Below are 21,867 nucleotides of genomic sequence, written 5' to 3' on the forward strand. Positions count from 1 at the left end.
CCAAGGCAGATGGCAATAAAGAGACATCTACCAGAATGAAGGTGGATAAACAGAAAATCAAGAGGTGAAAGCTCACAGGAAAAGGAGATAAATTTATGAATGCAACTAACTATGATTGGCTTGAACATTAAATTTGCTTTGGCCTTTCCAATATGAATGGTATTTTATATGTATTTTATACACTTCTCATTATGGGACAAAGTAATACTTATTACTCCTCCATGGGCAAGATTATTTTCCTGTTTTAAATTCTAAAAGAAACATGGTTTGCCCATGCCTTCATGAAAGGGACAATGATTTACTGACATAATAGCCAGGGTCAACAGAAAAGCAGCAGTATTCTTCATCTGGCCTTTTATTTTCTATCAATTCCTTTAAGAGGAAAACACAACACTAAGTAACAATTGCAGGAATCTGTGTCTGAAACCGGTTGGGGGCAGAGTTAACCAGATCCGGATTTGGAACTTGCTGATGGTGTAACTTTCTAACTTGACTGGAAGGGAGCTAAATAGAGACGGTGGTGAGCTAGGCCTTCCTATCTTTAAATAGCCTTTATCTCATTCTGGCTTTGGAGGAAAGTCAGAGAGCAGCCAATTCATAGTGTTATTTCAGAAGCAAGTCTATGTCATGTTACAGGTACGGCACCAGGTGGGCAGCTAACAGTTGACGTCTAATCCTAGAAGTGGAAGAGGCCCCCTGCATGCTGACGTGGTGAGGGGCCCATGCCCTGTCTGCCGGGCAGACAGGCTTTAGCTGCTCCTCCAGGTATAGCCAAACCTCTTAAAGAAAAGTTAAGAAGAATTGTTATTATCTACACACTATGAAGGAGTTCAGAAATTGGAAAGTATTTGAGAGATTGTAGAAAATGGTTAAAATTCCAAATTTACCTGGAGTCAAAATTTTAAGAGCCTTAAAATTAAGTTACTGTAATGGTGTCAGAATTACAGATGTGAGAGTCTATCTCTTTAAGAGTTCAGTTTATCTGCATGTCTGAAATTTATTTGATGGCTTTTGTCTCTTCTTTCTTAACTGTATCTTTTTTGAAATTCGAGATCCATGCAATTCTGGATTCTTGCAAAATGTTGCATGGCATGGAAATGAAAATGTGTCTCTGTTCCTGTGCTGTCCCCAAGAATTCACATCCTCATCCATAAGGACAAGTCCTTTCACCTGGCATCTAATCATATGGAATACACATGAGATGACAGGAAGCGGCTGAGTATCTTCAGGTCACCACAGACAAGGATCCTATCTTCCTTTCCCCTAATTCGCTCTTTAAAGACATTGTGCTACTTAGTAATTCTCTGATGTGCCAAAGCAATATCGTCTTATTTTGGAGAAATAAAGAAAAAACTATGCTATTCATAAAACTACCATATAAAGAAAACCAATGCTAATATTTGGCATTGCTTCTGTTTCTTGAGTTATTAAAAGAAAAAAAAATCCTTAAAAACATCTTGATTATGACTGCATAGTATTCCATAATATGACTACATTGTAATTTGTTAACCAGCCTTCTGAGTTGTTTCTAGATTTATTTATTCTATTAAAGATGTAATCAGTACAGATTTTCCCCCTCATACTCTTATGCAGAAAGTATCACTTTTCTTAATATTTGCAAATCTAGTTAACCTGGCTTGTCTTCAGGAATATTTAAAAAATTATTTTCATACTTGGGGTCATAAAGAAATCCTTGGGAGCGTGTCTAGTCCAATAAAACTGGGTAAGGCCTCTGAGTCTCCTGGGACTCACTGTGAGTGGCCTCCCGTGTAGGCTGTTTGAAGGTGGGCTTGTGGGGCTCCCCACGATGCCTCCTAAGCTTGGACATCCAGTGTCAGCCACTCTAAGCATGCCCCACATCCTTCGCCCCAGCTGGGGTCACTCCTTGTAAATGGAATCCAGGTGTCCAGAATTTGAAGAGCTCCATCACCACCAACCACCAACCCTGCCACCGCCATCAACCCCACCAAAACTAGCATCCTCTTCCTAGCCCCAGAAAGTCATTCACTCTCTCCCTGCTCAGTTAGCAACTTCCCTCCTCTGAAGGGCAACTCCAGATTCATTTTCCAAATGCCTTTATCTCCTAAGCCCAATCTGAGGAAAGTGTCTTCAGGGTAGATGCTGCTGCTTAAAGACAATGTTAACAGCCCTTCTTCCTGGGAAGACCTTAGAACACAGAGACTTGGCAGTTTTCCTGGGAACTTGGGGAGAGGAGTAGATGTTCCGTAATTTTGTTTGTTTGTTGCTGACAACTGTAAGGACAAGATAAATGAAGAATATCTCAAAAGATTAATCTGACACACAAATAACTCGAACAAGAGTAGTTCTGTCGTGTGGTGCTACTTTAAAAAATGAGCAAGCATCCTTTTCCACACACGGATGTCCTTGTGATTTGTTCCTTGGCATGTGTAGGAGGGGCCTTTGCATGGTGACAGTGGGTTGGCGGAGGGGTCCTGCTTGGCTCAGGCCAGTGCCTGCCTCGCCACATGGATGCCTGTAGCGGCTCTAGACGGGGAGGTCATGGGCAGTGACTACTTGGCATCACTGCCTTTTCATATTTCTGGTCTGATAATGAAGTAATACACACGATGAAGGAAAATGTGGAAACAAAAGACACAGTTGTAGTTTGCTCAACTGCTGAATCGTCTGATTTTATTCCAGACCAAACATCTTTCTGTTTTCACAGGTGAAAATCATGAAAAAGGTCTGGGTATTCTTTGAGTGGAAGGAGGGAAGAAAAAGTTGAAATATTACCCTTGAAGAAACAGGGTTTAAGCTGAGTTTATCAAGGATAATTCATCAAAATAAATCTTAGAGAAAATGCTTGTCCTTTGTCCAAGCTGGAGAAGGGGAATATGAATGTTCAGAGCTAAACTTAAGGTAGGAGAGACGTATGAGAATCTCAGATACACACAAGTGGAAGTTGGCCTTAAGGTGGTGGTGGTGGTGGGGGTGCGTGTGCAAATATGTCCTCTCATTGTCAAGCCCAGAAGTTCCTGGTTACTAGGCAACCTGGCATATGTCCACAGATTGCTCACATGGAGTGCCTCGGTATACACTAAACGCTCAATGTGTGTGTTTATAACAACAGCAGGACCCTTTAGTGCTTGCACCAAATTTTCTATTAAAAACAAAAGCTGATTTCTTCTCCAAGCTTTTAGTGCGGGTCTACCCCAAAGTTTCATAGCTGTCCTACAACTAAGTGAAGTTCTCTCTTACATTTGTGTTGCGCTCTCACATCCACCTGTTGCTTTCTAGAGCTGTGGATGTCCTCAGGCTATTTCCCAGATTGGCCATTAGCCTAAGACTGGCACTGAGGGTTGTGTTTTTCTGGCCATCAGTCACAGACATGGTGGGAAGTGGCCAAGGAGCCACATGAAGACCAAGGCCTGTTGCTTCAGATCACACTTGGCTGTGGGTCCCAGGACTCACCTGAGAATGCAGGTGGCGGGCAGAAAAGGAGAGGCTCTCAGCTGGTTCAGTGACCTGGGATGGGCTTATGTGAGGACGGGAGATGGGATGGAAGCCAGGTATGCCTTATGTGAGCCTTTGTGTTTCTTCCCATCCCCAGACCCTAAACCAGCTGAGGCCTCAGACTTCAGAAACAAGGAGGACAAAGAAGGGAGGAAAGTGACAGCATGGTGGTTCAGGAAAGGACTCTGTCAGCAAATTTAGAAGCTTAGACCATTCATCGTTACAATTTGAGGCTAGAGTCGAGAAAACTAAAGTCTGGCATGATCCATTGTTTGTTAACTTCTAACATTTTGCTCCTGGAATCTTTCATAAGAGTACCTAACAACTAAAAAGTTCTCTTAATTGAATTCAGAATTTAGACTAGGTTGGAGTTGCAAGCTTCACAAGTGCAAGAAATGGGGTGAAAGTGTCTGAATGTCATGATTAAATTAACCATGTCAGTTAATGAGTGTTAGGATAATGAGTCATTCCGAATACATTTCCATGTGGGATGCTTAATTATATTTCCGAATACTCTGTGGCAAATTGGGCATTAATTAGGATGAAGTAAAACTTCAGTAAGGCAATTTGAGTTTTCTTCACAAAGTATAACGTAATCTGAAGCGAAGTGGGCTAACCAGACACCCCACTGTTCCCTATAGTTAACATATTACGTAAATCTACATTTGCAGCTTTCATTCTCTGGATCTCAGTATTTCACTTTCGAGTTTAAAGGGTCTGGAAAATGGAAGTGAAAAAACATTATCAATGCCTCTAGCTCTAACTTTTTTCTCTTTGGCTTTGGTCTCCAAATACAACATTGCAAAGAATGAGCCCCTAGTACAGCATAATGCTCTTAGTGAACATTTCAACAAATATTTTTTCATGATGATAAAAACACAAGTACAGCAGTCTTAAAAATTAATGCTGGGCAACTGTGTTGCATGACTTGAAAAATAAATGCAGAAACCTCGATCCTGGTGCTAGCTAGCTGCATATTTCTATAGAGCAAGAACTATAGGGTGAATAATTGGAAGGAAATCTCAGCAAACTAAAGTTTCCTGGGTGACATGATTCTTTTTCTTCTGTGTGTGCTGTTATATCTTCAAGTTTTGAAATTGTAGTCCTGAAAGGACTAACTACCAACGAATTCAACCTCTGGTCTTTACAGATGAGAACTGTGACTTAGGTTGTATATCGCTCAGTTTTTATAGAAGCTGATCTAGAGCCAACCTCTTCAGACTCCCGGTTAAATGACCTTACCACTGAGTGTCAGCTCCAGAATCCTACAGACTTGGTCCCAGTTCCTACACGTGCTAGAATTTCATTGTTTTCTCAATGGTCACCAGTATTTTGCAGTGACGTTGCAATGAGGGTTAAATGAGAGCACCACATGTCAGTCAGCTAACTCAGTGCAGCAGCCTCTCAGTTAGTTCCTTCCTCTCTTCCCTCACCTCTTCATTAAGCAGAGAATATTCATGGAGAGAGAGTCTGCACATGCCGCAGATGAAGCAGTGAGGGACCTGTGTGAAACCTGTGACCCTAGCGTCTCTTGGTGGTAGAAAGCCCTCTTTGTATAAGAAAAAACTGGCAATGACAAGTGAGGTTCAGGTGGCCTGGTTACGCAGACCACCCCTTCCTGCATGACCCTAAAGGACTTCCTATTTGGATTTGTACGTTTGGGGTCGCTTGATTGTTTGGGGGAAAACTCTAGAAGTTTGTGATGGAAACAGAGGGAGATTGGTTGGTCTCATGGGTTCCCATGAGGCACAGAAGGAAATCCAGCCTTCCAGACCCTTAAGTCCTACTCAGGTGGCTCAGAAAGCATTTCCACCAGTCCGTGCTTCACGTATCTTCCCCAGTTTTAGGGACAGCTCTTCCCTCAGCAGCTTAGGGTAGAAGCTCTAAATGCCACACTGTAGACGATGCCTGACTGAGAAAAGGCTCCACTTGGGCCAGAATGGGAACAATAAATAACTCCTAACAGAAGGACTTTTTTTTATTAGGCCAAATCTGAAATTAGGTGAGCATTCTATCTTCTCTTCTTTGGTGTTAAAATGTTTTTCCTTTTCTCATGGTAATAATGATACCATATACAGAGTGATATTTTTAATAGACAGGGCATTTTTGGATGCCCCTAACTCTGAAAAAAAAATCTTGGTAACCCTATATTGTACCCTCCTCCATAACTTTTTTTTAGAGAAAGTTTAATCTATGAAATATAAAATAATGGGAATTATTGCTATGGAGAATTCAGCTTTCTCCATGGTTATTACTAATATTATAAATGTGTGAACGTCGTAGCAGCCTGGTCAGAGGAGTTGTTAAAATTGGTCTTTGTCAGTGATGGTTTCCTTGCAAGCACAGTCATCTCAGACTAGTTTAACACGTTGCCTATGGATCACGAGAATCTTCGTTTTTTTCTGAGCCATGCGTTAAGGACGGGTAATGAGAATTCTCGTTTTTACTCTTGATCTTTTTACTTTGCACATTGTATTGAATTATTTGTGTTTCGTTAATAACAAAGGAAGCTGCTTTCTGCAGTATCACACCAGGAGAGATTACTAACATCATAGGTGAGTAAATCCTAAAAAATTCCATAGAAAAATAATAAATGACATAGAAGCATTTACGCTTTAAAGAGAAGAGTGCATTTTAAAGTAGTTTCTTTTAAAAACCTGCCGGAACAGAGGGGTATGTGGATTTAAACCATGCCGTACGCAACGTGTTAAGAGTTTCTCCACTGTGCACGCTCAGACACAGAGTCTGACCTCTTTCTCTGCTCTCTGAACTAAGTAGCAGATACCTACCAGCTTATCTGTTTCTACAGGCAGCTTTGTAGCAAGATTATGCCTCTTGCAACCCTCTCCAGTAATTGCACACATGAAAAAGTTCCACTTTTATCTGTTGAATTGACATTTAGCCATCTTTGAAAGGGTTCCTGCCCCCCAACAATGTCCCCTTTCTCTAAGGAATTCCTCCCTGCCCACATGAATAAGCCCCTGAAACCCAATGTTCCATATCCAGGATGAACATACATTGCAGCTTCCCCAGGACAGTCCTGCTTTGCACCTGTTGCTCTAGAGTCATTATTAGTAGTAACCCCCTTTCACTCTATGGTCACCATTCTCAGCCGTCTCAGCTGACTGGACCAAGCAGTAGTCACGTGATCTTAGCTGGACCAATCCTATTCTCTCTTCAGGAAATGCAAACCTGGGGCAGAGGAGGTATTTAGTGTCTATTGAGAACTTGAAATGTGAAGTCATATGAAGCTGCAGCTGAAATGGACAGGGAACGTGAAACAGATTAAGAATGCACAGAGAAAGGATGAAGCAGATCTGCATAGGACAATGGAGACCCCCAGGAACTCAATGGGAAAGCCTGAAGGATAACAAAAAAAAAAAACCTGGAGCTACCTGGGCCCTTGGGTATCCCAGTTTCTGATTCCAGTGCAGTGTGAAGCCCTTGCAATTAACTCCTTCTAATTAATTCCATTTTTTTTGTTCTTAACACGTTGCGTACGGCGGGGTTTAAATCCCTCATACCCCTCTGTTCCGGCAGGTTTTTAAAAGAAACTACTTTAAAATGCACTCTTCTCTTTAAAGCGTAAATGCTTCTATGTCATTTATTATTTTTCTATGGAATTTTTTAGGATTTACTCACCTATGATGTTAGTAATCTCTCCTGGTGTGATACTGCAGAAAGCAGCTTCCTTTGTTATTAACGAAACACAAATAATTCAATACAATGTGCAAAGTAAAAAGAGTCAACAGTAAAAACGAGAATTCTCGTTATCCATCCTTAACGCATGGCTCAGAAAAAAACGAAGATTCTCGTGATCCGTACGCAACGTGTTAAGAGGCCAGTCGTCCCACCTTGTCTGTATGCCCCTTGAATGCATGAAGACCTGAGAACATGGGGGTGTGACTTAGTTCGGGGCATTCCTTAGCACTTCCTTACCTGAGTTCTTCTTGTCTCCCAGCTCACCCTATAATGTCAGCAGTTATCCCCACAAACCCTTTCTTCACTCACAGTGACAGACCTCTTAGCTCTTCTTGTCCAAGTGTTAATTGTATATTATCCTTGGCCCCCAAATATACCTTACATGCATTATGAGCTCAAGAACAATATACAGCTCTTCTAACCTCTGCAGCCCAACACTGTGCTGAGTTCTGAGTCCCTGTTGCAAATCAAATGCTTTTTAACTTTTCACATATCAAATCACAGAGTATCTGACACTAGTGTCAGAAATTTCCACTGTCTTTTCTCTGCACTAACTGATGTCTCAGCAGTGAGCTGGCATCTGAGGGTAGGATACCGTGTGAGGAGATTGCTAATATGCAGTGATGGTTTGCAGGGAGGAAGTGAATGACATAAAAACAAGAGAAGCAATTTATATTTGGAACTGAGTAGCTGTGTACAGGAAGTTTAAAAAAAAGATTGAGCCCTTACATCTTTATTTTTATACATTAGTACCACCATGATGACCCTGAACAAGAAGTAGAAATTTACTTTTGCTATTCTTCAAGGATTATTGCCTTTTGCAATGGAAAATGACCACTCATCGAATGTATTTTGTCTGCTGTAGGCAAAGATACCTAAACAGCAGAGGTTGTAAATGAAGCCATGTTACTTCAAGTAATATTATTTCTTGGTTGTTTTGCTAAACAATGTCTTTTTTTAAAAAGGTCAGGGATGGGGATGAGGACATCTTAGCTTGATATTCTGAGCATAGTAACTAGGTTCATTGCTCAACATAACTTCATTGAGGACTATATGAATTTATGTAAATTTTGGTGAGCTGGGCAGTAATGTGGAGTTGATTTTTCCAGTCAAATAATACTCTTCAACAGTGCCAGAGCCAGATGCCAAGCTCTGTAACAGAAGAAGGCTTCACGAGAAATAAATCTGGGAATAAACCACTTTAGGGGCTTGCACAGAAAAAATTAACGTAAAGACACAATTTAGCTGTCCTTTCTGGCCATGATATCAGCATGTAATCTGAGCTGAGAGCTTCCTATGGCACACCCAGGTTGACCATGTCCCCGAAGCCACATCCCAGCTCAGGGGACTAGATTCTGACCTTACTCCTGTTTCCGCCTATGAAAAGGTCGTGAGAGGTGTAGCAAGGTGCCAGTGTCTGGATGATGCATTAGCGTTACTGCTGAGAGGGATGTCCTTGGACTTCTAGCAGGAAGGATGGGAAAGAAGCTGATCATCATACCTGAAAGTGTTCCCCTAGAGTACCAGGCATATCTGGCCATTGCTGAAAGAGTTCTGGAGCCGAAGCCTTGAGGCGGTTCCAGCTATACAATTTTCAGTGTCCCTTGTTACGAATTTCAAGACAACAGCAGAGCATGAAACCAGGCACGAAACCCTTTCAAGGATGGGGCCCTGTGTGACTGCCCAGGCTGTATACCCACGAAGCTGGTCCTGCCTTGAGAGTGAAGTGCTTTGGTGCTTAACTTCAGAACGCGTTGGCTTCCTTAGGAAGACTTAAAGGGAATGAAGGAATGCTACCAGGGACACTGCCAGTGTGTGTGTGTGTGTGTGTGTGTGTATAATTTCCTATATCCTACCATCAGCCCGTTTGCACCTCTGCCATTTAAGTGAAAACTCACCTGATTATTTCAGATGTGTTTGCCTTCTGGAAGGTTCCTGGAATCATGTAATTCAAGTCAAGTGAGTGGTGCAAGAGGGGAAAGCTGAGATAATGCATTCATTCGACCTAATCTCCCCAGTTTCACTGACTCCTTTTCTCTGAACTTCCACATGTATAATCTACAGCTTCTGCATAATAGCCAGAGTGATCTTTTTAAACCTGCCTAACGTACCTCAATGCTGTTCAGGTACCTTAGAGTCAAGTTGAGAATTCTCACCTTGACTCCAACCAAGGCTGTGTGTGTTCTGGTCTCTGCTGGACCCCAGCCCCACCAAGCCTCCAGTGCTTGCCCCTTCCTGCTGCCTCAGGGATTTGGCATATACTGTTCCCTTTATCTGGAATGGCTTTCCTGCTTTCCATCCCTCCCCTGTGGTTTGCCCCTTCCTCCCAACCTCCCTGTTTCTTGAGATTACAGTTTACATGCTTTTCCCACCCTACATCCATATTTACCTCCCACCACCACCACCACCATCTGGGTTACACTCTCTTATTGCACTTTTAATTTGTCTTTAGTGTCGTCCCCTGACTAGACTGTAAGCACCATGAAGTTGAGATCATGTCTGTTTTGTGCATAATTCTGTCCCCAGTTCCTAGCACAGTGCCTGGAACATGGTGGGTGCTCAGAAAGGTGTCTGTTGAAAGGATGAATGGATATACCACACAGTTCATAGTTTACATCTAACTAAACAATATCTTGTGTTATTTGTTGTCCTTCAGTAATTTTACTGATTAGTTTTGAAACTCTTTGATATCAGGCAACATGTCTGTTTTTCTGCATCTCCAAAAGTGCTCAACTGGTAGTATATGGTCAAGGAATCAGCTTCCTGCCATTACAATATAGACAACTGAGAGAGAAATTCAATTACATATTTTGTATGTGTGAGTTATTATAGATACTTTCTGCTGATTGGAGAGGTAATAACCAAAGCGAGACGATCTTAGTTATGGGATTTGTGCCTCTAAAGAAAAATTCAGCTGTAATGTAAATATCTCCCTCACCGTTCTGGTTGACTGATTTTGGAAATAGTCTTGACATGAGACTTTAAAGGACTGGTTGTGTTCAGTGTACTCTGGTGTAAGTGCATCATACATTTAGGTAAACAGTCACGCACCTCTTAATGATGCGGATACGCGGACTGTGTCGTTAGGTGGTTTTTGTCATTGTGCGAACATCACAGAGTGCACTGACAGAAACCTAGAGGGCGTGGCCTACTACACACCTATGCTATTATAATCTGGTGGGACCACTGTCATATATGCAGTCCGTCACTGACCAACACATCCTTACAGGGCACGTGGCTGTATATAAATGTGTACAATCCCATCTGTTGTGGTAACTGTTAGAATTTGTCTGGCAAAAGGAATTGATTTGCCATCATTCTTTCCTATAATGTGGCTTGTCCTCAACTCCTTGTTCAAAATGGCATTTATACAGTAGACGTCCAGTGATGAAAGTCTTAATGGAATACTCAGGGGCAATACGTTTTTTTTTCAGTAGCTTTCACAACTGACACTTTGATCCACTTTGTTCTTAAGTTCTAAAGAACTAAAGAGTTCTAAAGCGTCTTTAGTTCTGAAGGGTCTTTAGTTCTTTCTATCCTGTCCTTCTGATAAACTTCCCCTTGCTATATTGTTTGTAGCTTGGCAGACCTTGATAAATTGAAAATGTTTTCAGCATAATTAATAATAGTCTGTTTTCCCATTTTCAAATCCTTTTGCAGACAAGAAGCCCCAAATTGTCTCACAGTCCTCAACCTCCCAATTTGGGCGACCCAATCGAGCATCTATCAGAGACCTCTGGTGATTCTTTGGAAGCCATGTCTGAGGGAGAAGTTCCAAGTCCTTTTTCCAGAGGCAGCCGGACTCGAGCAAGCCTTCCGGTGGTGAGGTCGACCAACCAGACAAAAGAAAGATCTCTGGGTGAGCCTCAAAAAGCAGTTTCTGATGCTCCTTTAGTATAGCATGTGTGTATTCTTGTATTTCTGAACACATACCCCTGCATCCGAATGTTAAGTTGATCTTGATGTGTAAAAACACAAGTACTGAGACACTTTGTTGATTGAACATCAAGCATGAAGACTTGCCTGCTGGGGAAGCAGCAAATCGAAGACGTCTTCTCGGCTGGGCCCTTTCAGACCTGGCTGGGGTTAGCCACTCAAGCCAAGAGGCTAGCAGTACTCGCCTAACTAAGCTCCTGGTGTAGGGAATAGCAGAGGACAGACTGCAGAATGGGTGTCGTTTCTCAGGAACCCCTTCCCCGTCTCAGGAGTCTGGACAGTTGCATTATGAGCCTTGTGATATGGGTTTGCAGCAGCCCCACGCCACTGTTGGGCAGTCCGGGGTGGGGGTGGGGGGTCTGAATGGCTCCAGGAAGAAGAGGCACAGTGGGGCCCAAACTTCCATGACTGTTAGTAAAAGCTGTAAACTCAAGGCTGTTCATGCCACCACCACACGAAAGGATGGAGGGGCTTGGCACACGGTTGGCACAGCTTTTCTTCTCAACAAGCTTTTAAGAAAAACAGGACGATTCCCTCTTTCTGCCTTACCACTTATCATGTGCTTTCTCTTATTGGATATTCACTTTCTGTCCTGCTCTGCTTTTTTTTTCCCTGGCCCTTTAACAAAATGTACAGATTATGAAAACTTGGAACTCTTTGCCAGTTGTGCTCGTGTTTCCTATGCTTAACCTGCCATTACAAACACTTGGTACCTGTGTTTGCAGACAGATGGGGTCAGGAGAATGAGGGGGCAGGAACAGGGTCAGTGCAACAAAGGCTTCAGGGTCTGGTCCCTGCAGAAGACAGCTGAATGCTGCCCCACAAAACCTAGCAAATGCCTTGTTTGGAGAAAAAGAAAAGAGAAGAAAGATGTGAGGTGGCATCTGATTTTACTTCTTCAGTTGCAAATGACAATGAGAACAGACACTGTCCTAAAAAAAATAAAACAAAAGAACCCAAACTCTATTATTATTTGCATTATCAATATTAATTTTTAACATTAAATTTTGTATACTTCATCTTAGCTTAATGACCCAGGGTCCTTGTTTTACAAATGAGAGAAGAAAGCCACAGAAAATCTTTTTTTTTTTGAGGTCACATAATTAATTAAATTGTAGAAGCAGGAAGTCTAGGCCTCCAGTCCCTATTGCCTCATTTACAAATGAAGGCAGGGGCACGCCGGGATGTGATACACTCCAAGGAGCAGACTCAGCCAGGACAGTGTCAGGATGACACAGACTGCCCCACTAGCACCAGGCTGGAGCTTTCCATCTGGATTATGGAGCTAGCTCTGTGCTCACTTAAACTCACCTGCTCACCTTGAGGCAGAAGCCAGAGGAGCCAGTTAACAAATGGAATTTCTCCTTTGTGCTTTGCAGGAAATGAGTGAGGTTCAGGTCTCTGTAAAGACAGCCTGTGCTTTGCAAAATAAATGGAAGATAAGAATAAATGCCTCTGTGCCTGTCCCCATACCTGGGGAATGTTGAGCCTGTGGGACAGTGGGCCCTTTGTCTTGCAGGCGGGAACTTCCCAGGGCAGCCAAGTGCAGTTGGCAGTGCAGGTGGACACTGGCAGCGCTCAGGAAGCAAGCCTCGGGGAGGAGAGGCTGCAGGAGCTCGCGGCACCTTGCCCTAGGAATTGCTGCGTGTGGCTGGTGTTTGCTCTTAGGGTGGCTGCCCTTTTGCAAAACACTCAGTTTTCCTCCAAGCACACCTTGCTGGAAAATTCTGGCACACACAGAGTCACAGCAGATTAAAAAGTGCATCCATAGTCTTCCAACTCCATGAGGGGCTTTTGGCCTGTGATTTTTCACAACTCCTAGCTAGAAACAAAGGAACACAGTGAAAGGAGAGGGATGAGAAGTGTGTCCACTGGAGGGGAGCCATGGTTCCAGAACATGCACTGGCACTGGGGTAGCGGGATTGGTGCTGCCCTTGACCTCCACTTCGTGGCCTGTTTCAGAATGTCCTCCCTGCTGCACCTGGCCTTGTGGAGTAATTCAGTTGAGCCAGAATGGGAAATAAACAGGAAAGTATGAGTCAGGGAGAGTCTAAACACGGTGTCCCTGCCAGGGGCCTCATTCAGCTTTGTGTTCAGGAAAACCCCTGTGTGCCTGGCTTTATCAAATACTCAGACATGGGCTCCTAGGAAGAGCAGGGTATCTTTTAGTATCTGTATATTGTTATTTTAACTTAATCCACAGAATTTTAAGATCTCTTCCAAAGCCCTGTTGATCCTGTCTTTATTTAAAATTTTCGTAGTTTGTTCATCATAGATTTTTGCATTAATTGTGATTTTTAAAAATATTGCATTAAATTATTATTGATCTTGATTACTGACTATTTTGGGGCCCCTTAAATTTTGCACCTGGAGAAAGTGTCTCACTCGCCTCACCCTAGTGTTTGCCCCGCGTGTCACCCCAAGAAGGTCACATACCACTTCTGTGGCCTGTCCCCACACAGCCCGGAAAGAGGCTGAGTAGGGAAAGCCCAGTTCCCAGGCTTTGCCTCTGCACATGTGCAGTGTGTCACTTGAGACCTTCCCCAGCTCAGGCAATGCAGGGGGGAGGCCTGGGCACCCTGAGGGTGGATCCTCAATCCACTCCCACTCCCTGGAGGGGATGAAAAGTCCCCTCACTTTAGGCAGTCTGTGCCTAGAGATAAACCTGCCTGCTTAATTATTTTCCCACTTGACTGATTCCTGCCTTCTATTAGTTTAGCATATCTAGGGGATGGGAGGAGCACAGGGAGGCTGGGTGCTTTCACAGAGTCTGTAAGGAGACATGGAGCAGAGAGAAGGGAGAGCCGCAAGGTGTGGTTTAGAACAGAGAACTTAGGCATTACTGGTGTCTATATAATACTCTCCCTCAGATGCTGTCCTCCATGCAGGATGTAAGCTTCTCATTTAGAGAGAGAGGTGTTCTGGCACTGCAGGCCGGAGGAAACGGCAGCAGAGCACACGAGTCCTGATACTGAGGGCAAACTAGTCATTCCTGAGGTTTACCAAGCACAAAAGTCAAGAAACAAATGTGCTCAGTGGCTCTGATTTATAACATGACCAGGTTCCAATGATCTACACCTCTAAATCTTTACTTCTGCCGAATGCTGGGTGCCCCGACCACTCCACCCATCCGCAGCCCAAATGAAATTCTTCTTGGTAGAATTTATACCCTGTCTCCTTCCCTCTCTCTTTAGTGAAAATGGAGACAATTAGGAGAAAGGAAATCTACAAAATAAAGTACAAACCCCTTTGGGGTAGAATTTGGTTTTAGAAATAATTTCCATGAGAAACTGCCCTGCTGATATTAGGTCTGGGTCTCAATGCTGGGGTCGTTGCCTTTTAATTATCGCTGTCTTACAAATGCTTGTCTGGAATGTGACCAGACCATCAGCGGGGCTGCTGTCTGGCTGCTCCACAGTCAGCCGTGGGGAAAGAGTAGCCACAAAACGTTCCCACCCTTCTGTGTGCAGTAAGGAATTTGAAAATAAAACTCATGTAAAAACAAGAAAGGCAGCGGCACTTCCTTCTCTCTGTAGCCAGATGCCTGTGTTGACCATATTCTGAATGGTTAGCTTGTCTTTTCATCATTTTAATGGGGTCTTTTGGATAAGGTCCACTATTATCAATTTTCCCTTTTATGGATTGTGCATTTGGTGTCATGTAAGAACTCTTCATAAAACTCAAGGTTCTGAATAATAGCTCTTACTGTTTTTCTAAAAGTTTTATGGTTTTGTATTTTACACTTACGTCCATGATCTATTTGGAGTTAATTTTTGTATAAGGTGTGAGACTTAGAAAAAGAGACCTCCCTTAATAACCAGCCCAGGGACCAGAAGTATTGCCATTTCTATAACAAATGTCTCTTAAAATCGCAGAGTCAACAAGCAAGAATGATTTTAAATGGTTTGGGAAAATGTTAGAGTAATTGGGGGAGAACTTTCCCCACTCATGTGAATTGTAGAGCATCTGTGTGGCTGTTCTTTTATTCCAAGGTGGTAACAGTGATAGTGTCCATTCCCGGGGGTATGGGGATAGGGGTTTTTTGAGGAACAAAAGGTTCGTGGTTGCTAGAATCTTCCCTCCTGTGCACAAAGGTGGGTAGGAGGTTGGAGCAAAGGATTGAGGAAACCTCTATCTACCACGTGGAAAGCCAAGAAGGGTTATGAGCAAAGACTGTAAGACTCTTAATAGACCACTTGAGTGTGATGTTTATCCCTTGGACAGTTAAAAAAAGAAATAACTTTCAGACAAGTGAAAAGCAGTGTTGCTTTTATAGAGTAATTGAAACATTTATGAAATTTGTTTTTTCTAAGCACTAATAGTGATTGAAATGTAATATTAAAAGCAAAAATTTACAGAAGAGGGTTTCCTAGCAGGTCAGTAGGCCTGGGGCGCATTCCTGACCTTTTCAGCCTGCTATCAAAGAAAGGTCAGAGTATTTTCTCTAGCATGCAAACTAAGGGGATGGAGGGAGGTGGATATGGTGACTGGATGGCATAGTCCACTCCAGCCTCCTCCTGCTTTGTCTTCCTTTACTGCCAAGGCTGGAAAGCAGACTCATTCTGGAATAGCAAATGCACTGCATTCCAGAAATAGGAACCAAGACATTTGTGGAGACTTTTGGGTTTTCTTCAGCATTATTTGCCAAGATCCAAGGGCATTGTCACTAGCTTAATGACATTGAGAATTGGGATGCCAGGCATCCATTTTTCTAGTACTGAGGGTGCAGATGTGGCCTGACCTTCCAATAGTACCTACCGGCAGCTTCCTGCTCAAGACAGTATGGCTTTGGAGTCACAGCTGTCCAAGGTGGCAGGAAGCTTCCTCTTTGTCAAAAGAGTTCTGTGATGTCCCAGTTCTACAGTGAAATCAGCCCGATGAATCTGCAAGCCATTGAGTAAATCTGTATTTGCGTAAACTAGCTCAGTTCTCTGCTACTGAGCCCTGACTGATACAAGGGATATGATTTACTGTATTTGTAGAAATTATAGCATTGCCTGGTCTGCATGTTTCAGAAAACAGGACAAGTACCGTTAGGTACAGATGGATGACTTCTAGAGACTTGGCCATGAACTGGAGATGTGGTTTTCAGACTGTGTTCCTCAGAACTCTGGAGTTCTGTGGAGTTTTCTCTGTTATAAATATTGCAATTTCATATAATATTTCATATGAAAAATGAGCTATGCTAAAGTGCTAACACACACATGCACAGTAAAAACATTAAATAGACCAGGGGAATGGGAGAAGAAAAGAGAGAGAGAGGAAGAAGAGGAGGAGGAGGAGGAGAAAAGGAAGAAGGAAAGAAGGAGAGGAGAAAAAGAGAGAGGAAGAAAGTTACCAAAAATTTTCTGTACAACAGGAGTTCTTGAGGACTTTAATTTGGCTGTATTAGGTGAGTCAAAAAGATTACCTCTTACCTTTCTAGCACTTACTGTAATGAATGAAAGGTAGTTTTTGTAAACTGAGTCAATCTTTAAGAAAAGAAAAATGGATTCGGGGTTGGGAATTAACAACTGAAAGGGATATTTCAAGAAATCCTCTGGTATAGTGAAACAGTTGTTGTGATACAAGTAATCACCCCCGATTTTCCTTTATAAGCTTGGATTTTCATACGTATGTGATGTTTTCTGAGAGAAGGCGTATTCAAGTTTATCCACATGGCTCTCAGTTCACTAGGAAGAAAGAATGTTCTTATAAAAGATTGTGTAGGCTCCTGATGTGTTTGTGCTTACTTAAAACAAGCAAAGTAAAAAAAAAACACAAATCAAGTTAGTCTGATGTCTTTTGAAATCTCTTACTATTAAATATTAAAATTCCTGGGATGAACCTCTAGAATGGATTCCTCGGACTTTGAAGAAATCGTTTAATTAATAAGGCACCTAAGGCGGTCAATGGCCTTTACCAATATCTCTGGGATTACTTTGGTAGGAAAAGCATCAACAGAGGTAAATAGAAGACTTGTCTGATTTCAAAAGTCGGAGCCCTCCCCGAGTCACCATTATTTTGTAGCATCGTCGTTGGGTAGGTGGGTAACAATGAGGAGTCTCGGAAGAAGGCTTGGGTTCTGCTGTTTATCTTTCTTCCTTTACAGCTGGATATTGCTAAACCTGGATTTCAGGTCACCTTTCCATCAAGTTAATATAAAACATTTCAGTACTGCAGCTGGAGCTATGAGGTTAAATAACTGGTTATGGGATTGTGGGGTTTAATTTCCAAAGCCATTTCAGAAAATCAATCCGCCAATAAGCCATTGTGAAATATTCCTTTCTCTCTCTGCCACAGCCATGATACCCCATCCTAACCCAGACACCTAGATGATGTCTATGCTTTTTTACTGATATAAACAATACTCTTATTCAGTAAAGAACTTTTTTATCAAGTTTCATAAGACAGCATGAAAGGAAGTAAGGCAAGTTTTATCTGTTATTTATACCTCTCTACATCCAAAATAGATTTGATTTGGCTTATTCAAAAACAATAAAAGTATATAAGAGCCGTTAAAATAAGAATTAATAGAAGTAGCAGTTGGGCACAATATGTGTGCCAGAAAAATTAAGATAAGGATAATTGCTGTAATTGCAGCCAAGAGAAAAAAAAAAAAAGAAGAAGATAAAAGGAGAAATGTAATGAGTCAAGTGGATTTCATTATTTAAGAAGGGGTTTATACCAGCTCATTAGGGGAAAAAAAAGTTTTAAAGCATTATAACCCAAGAACTCCTATATCTTAATGTTGACATTGTATTATGTAGTAACAGTTGTATTTAACAGTTGTTTTATGAAAAGGTTTTTCACATAGCTACATCTTTAAGTAAAACCTCAAAATCCAAGGGCATAGCATGAAGCCCTTGTTTTTTGAACTCTGTAAATTTCTGATGGATCTAATCTGATACATAGAAAGAGTTGATATAGTCTTGATAATTGACCTGAACCTCAGATGGTTTGTCCTTGGCTATTATGTGTCTCAGCAGGGTGGGTAACTTCAGATGGATAGGAAATTTTGAGGGGCAGGTCACTGTAGGACGCTTAATGGCAAAAAAGAGTTAGAGAAGGAATCTCTCCCATGGTGACAAAATTCTAATTTTTAATATGTTCTAATAACACCAGCTGTTATTCTGTACTCTCTGCAGGAATAAGATTGGAAATATCTAGATTCAGATGACATACTTTAATATGCTTTGCTATGGTTTGGTTAGAATAAGAGACATGATCAAAATGTGCCTAAACTACTTATGGGAAAAGATTTAGTTTATCATTCTCTTATTTCACTTTGCTAGGAAAACTCTACCTAAAATCTCTTGACTGTGTCTTGCTATTTTTTTGGTAAATGCAAGATTTATTGCACACTTAAAAGTTTTTTGCCAAGTTAATTTATTAATTCTTTAAAAACTGACTTTAAAATATAATTCTTTATGTCCATCTAATTATGTAAGAGTTCCCACACATTTTTTTGCACCAGCTTTAAAGGATAGTCTATGAAATAGTCAAAATATTAAGATGCAAGCCAGCTTTTTGTCATACACTCAAATAGAACTCCATCCTTGGTACTCATCCTAGAAGTGGCTTCCAGAGGGATGCTTGCTGACATCTGGAAACGGAAATTTTTGGCAGCTTCTTCTATTTTAGGAGGAGTGTAAGAACACAGGAAGGCACACCACACATTCTGCATTGCTAGAGCGTAGACGTATGTCTTCTGAGGTAAAGGAGTTAGTGAAGGGTTCAGGTCACTTCCCGTCCAGATTTCTCAGGTTAGCTCTGTGATTTGGGATCACACCTAAGCCACCTTGGGGTCAGGAAACGAGGTCCTGTCTGGACCACCAAGGATTCACTGCATTCAAAAGCTTTTGAGCATGACAGCAGGCGGGCCCTGAGGCACCACCATGATGTTGGTTCCTCAGTTCTTGTCAGTCTGAGCCACTCTTTTAGCCGTCAATATTGGCTGAATTGTGTCGCCCAGACTCACAAGTTGAAGTCTCCACACCCAGTACCTCAGAAAGTGACTGTGTTTAGAGATAAGGCTTTTAAAGAGGTACTTAAGGTTAAATGAGGTCATTCAGGTGGGCCCGAATCCAATATGCCTGGTGTCCTTATGTGAAGAGTTTAGGACACAGATACAGAGGGAAGATCATGTGAGGACACAAGGAGCAGATGGCCATCTACGAGCCACAAAGAAAGGCCTCAGAAGGTACCAACCCTGCTGATACCTTGATCTCAGACTTCTAGACTTCAGAACTGTGAGGAAATAAATTTCGGTTGTTTAAGAAGCCACTCAGTCTGTGGCACTTTGTTACGGCAGCCCTATCAAACTAAAGTTCAGGACACTCTTCTTTCTCCTTCCTTTCTCATTTGAGGGGACAGTCGGGCTTATGGAATTTGTCCCAGACTTAAAAGTGTTTCTTTAAGACAGCAAATTAAGTTCGTCAAGTTTTCTTTTTATTTTAACTTGGTTATATTCTAGCCTCTTCAACCTTCACAAGTGTATCGACTTGGTTTCTGCGCATTGCAAGGGGAAATTTAAAACCCCCTGGTTCAGATTCAACTTCCATTACCGCCTCTCTGTTTGACATCTCCCAAGCCCCATCCTCAAATTTAGCAGATGAAAGTTGTTTGGCATCTAACTGATTTAACTGTATCCCATCAAGAAAAGGTCCTATTTTCTTCATGCTAGGTTTGAGTTCTCAAAAGTTTGGTAATGTCATTAAAAATGATATTGTATCCCACCAAGATTTCACTTTCAGAATTTTTCCAAAGTGTTAATTGGCTTTCAGACATCTCCAGCTAAATGTCTCCCAGTAATATAACACTAAATGTGATAAAAATAAATCTTTCATTTTTCCCCCCCACAAGTTTTACCCACTTCTCTTTCTTCCCCCCCCTCCCCCCCCCATTCATCTATGTATGTATTTAAGAATCTATTCAGTTTCTGGCACTGTTAATAGTGCCTTGGTGAGTTATTTAAAAAATATATGAAATCTGTTTCTGGTGTTTAAGGAATTTTCAGTATAACTAAAGGCACATGGTAACCATGTAAGGACTTTAAAATATATATAAATCAAAGACTACAGAGAAGCTGTGCATACACCCAGCCCTGCTGGCCTCTGGCTGTTCCAACAGTCTCCCCCTCAGGAACTGGGCCCACGCTGTTCTCTCTGCTTGGATTCAAACCCCTATTCCTGCCTGCCCCCCCACCCCCATGTCTGCATAGCCCCGTCCTTAATGCTGACCTCAACTGCTCAAGTGGCACTCATCAGAGAGCCCTCTGCTGAGTGAGATAGCACCCACCCTGCCAGTCTGTATTAAGTTACCCTGCTGCATTCTTTCTCATGACACTTGTCACTTAGGGTGGTTGTTCTCAAACTTTAGCAGAGAACCTGTCAACGTGCAGATTTCCAGCTCTACCTCTTGAGTTTCTGGTTCAGTAGATCTGGGGTGGGACCTGAGAATGTGCATCTCGCACAAGTTCCCAGGTGATGCTGATGCTGCTGGTCTGGGGTTCACAGATTTTAGGGTAGGATTATGCTTTAGGGAAATTTTGAAATGTCATTACAATGTAGTACCACATGAGGGCGTTTTCATCAGCCCCCAGTAGGGGAGGGAAGATAGTCATACTTTGACAGGAAAATGGGAGGCCTTAAATGCCTGCCCTTCATCATGTCCTTGCATGAGAGTATTTAATCCCAGCACACGTGTCTAGGAGGGCCCTCGCTACACACGTGGGAATATGCACATTTCCCTCAGTGAGCTGTAGAGCCGTCCTGCTCACCTATGTCTGTCTCTCCTACTCTGTGCTGTTCTTACTTTTGATCCCTGTTTGATCTCTGAACCACTTTAATCTGCCACCTCAATCCCCAGCTTGATACACTTAGAAATGTAGGCAGACTCAACAATGAAAAGGTGGCTGACCTTTTCATGACTTCACACCTCTATGCACACACACATCTCAATTTCCCCAGTTCAGGGATTTCCCCCACCAGTATCCTGCTCTTGTCTGCCTCAGGGAACTCAGGCCCCAGCCATGGTCAGTTAGCACCCAGATGTTGATATTGCTCCTGGTGTTGAAAACACTGAGGCTATGCAGCTGAAGAATTTCCTGGGGAGGAAAGTTCCCTTGGGACAAGATGCTTTGTGCTTTGATTCAGTAATTGGTTTGGAAGCATAGTAAAGTGCATAACTCTAGAATCATGCAAAAATCATGATTCTAGAGTTATGCACTTTACTATGCTTCCATGTGCCTTCATAAGAAGAGCCAAGTAATGTAGGAACGTTTTTAAGGGTAAAAGAGTTCAATTTAACAAATGCATATTAAATACCTACAATGTACGCGGTGCTGTAGCAGGTGAAGAAAGAAAATCATTCTTTTAACAAATACTTACTGAGTTCCTACGAAAGCACTCTTGGGTGCCATCAAAACAAGAGTCACAACTGTCTGATCTTCTGGAGCTTCTATTCTGTTGGTGTGGCAGATGATACACACATAAAATATAGAATAGGTGATATATGTGCAATGGAGAAAAATTAAGTAAGGGGAACGGTACAGAAATGAAGGTAGGCGAGTTGCCATTTTCAAAAGGGTGAAGAGCACACTGTGACATTTGAGGCATACCTGGGGCATGTGAAGACATACGCCACACAGATAGCTGGAAGAGGAGAGTCCCAGGCAGAGGGAACAGCCAGTGCAAAGGCTTGGAGCAAGAGCATGCCTGGAGCCTTCAGGGAACAGCAAGGGGACCACTGTGATGGGAGCTGCCCAGAACAGGA

At 42.3% G+C, this 21,867-nt stretch overlaps 1 protein-coding gene across 19 annotated transcripts in view; it reads left to right on the forward strand.

Moving 5' to 3' along the window:
• Positions 1–21,867, forward strand: part of KIAA1217 (KIAA1217 ortholog) — a 749,802-nt gene that overhangs the window by 591,924 nt on the left and 136,011 nt on the right. For all 19 annotated transcript variants that reach the window (XM_074324916.1, XM_074324914.1, XM_074324912.1 and 16 more), the window contains one exon: positions 10,837–11,035. In XM_074324916.1, coding sequence (XP_074181017.1) covers positions 10,837–11,035 — 199 coding nt within the window. The remainder of the gene's footprint in view (positions 1–10,836; positions 11,036–21,867) is intronic.

Source organism: Rhinolophus sinicus, linkage group LG02 (assembly GCF_036562045.2).
Source record: "Rhinolophus sinicus isolate RSC01 linkage group LG02, ASM3656204v1, whole genome shotgun sequence".
Classification (NCBI taxonomy): Eukaryota; Metazoa; Chordata; class Mammalia; order Chiroptera; family Rhinolophidae; genus Rhinolophus; species Rhinolophus sinicus.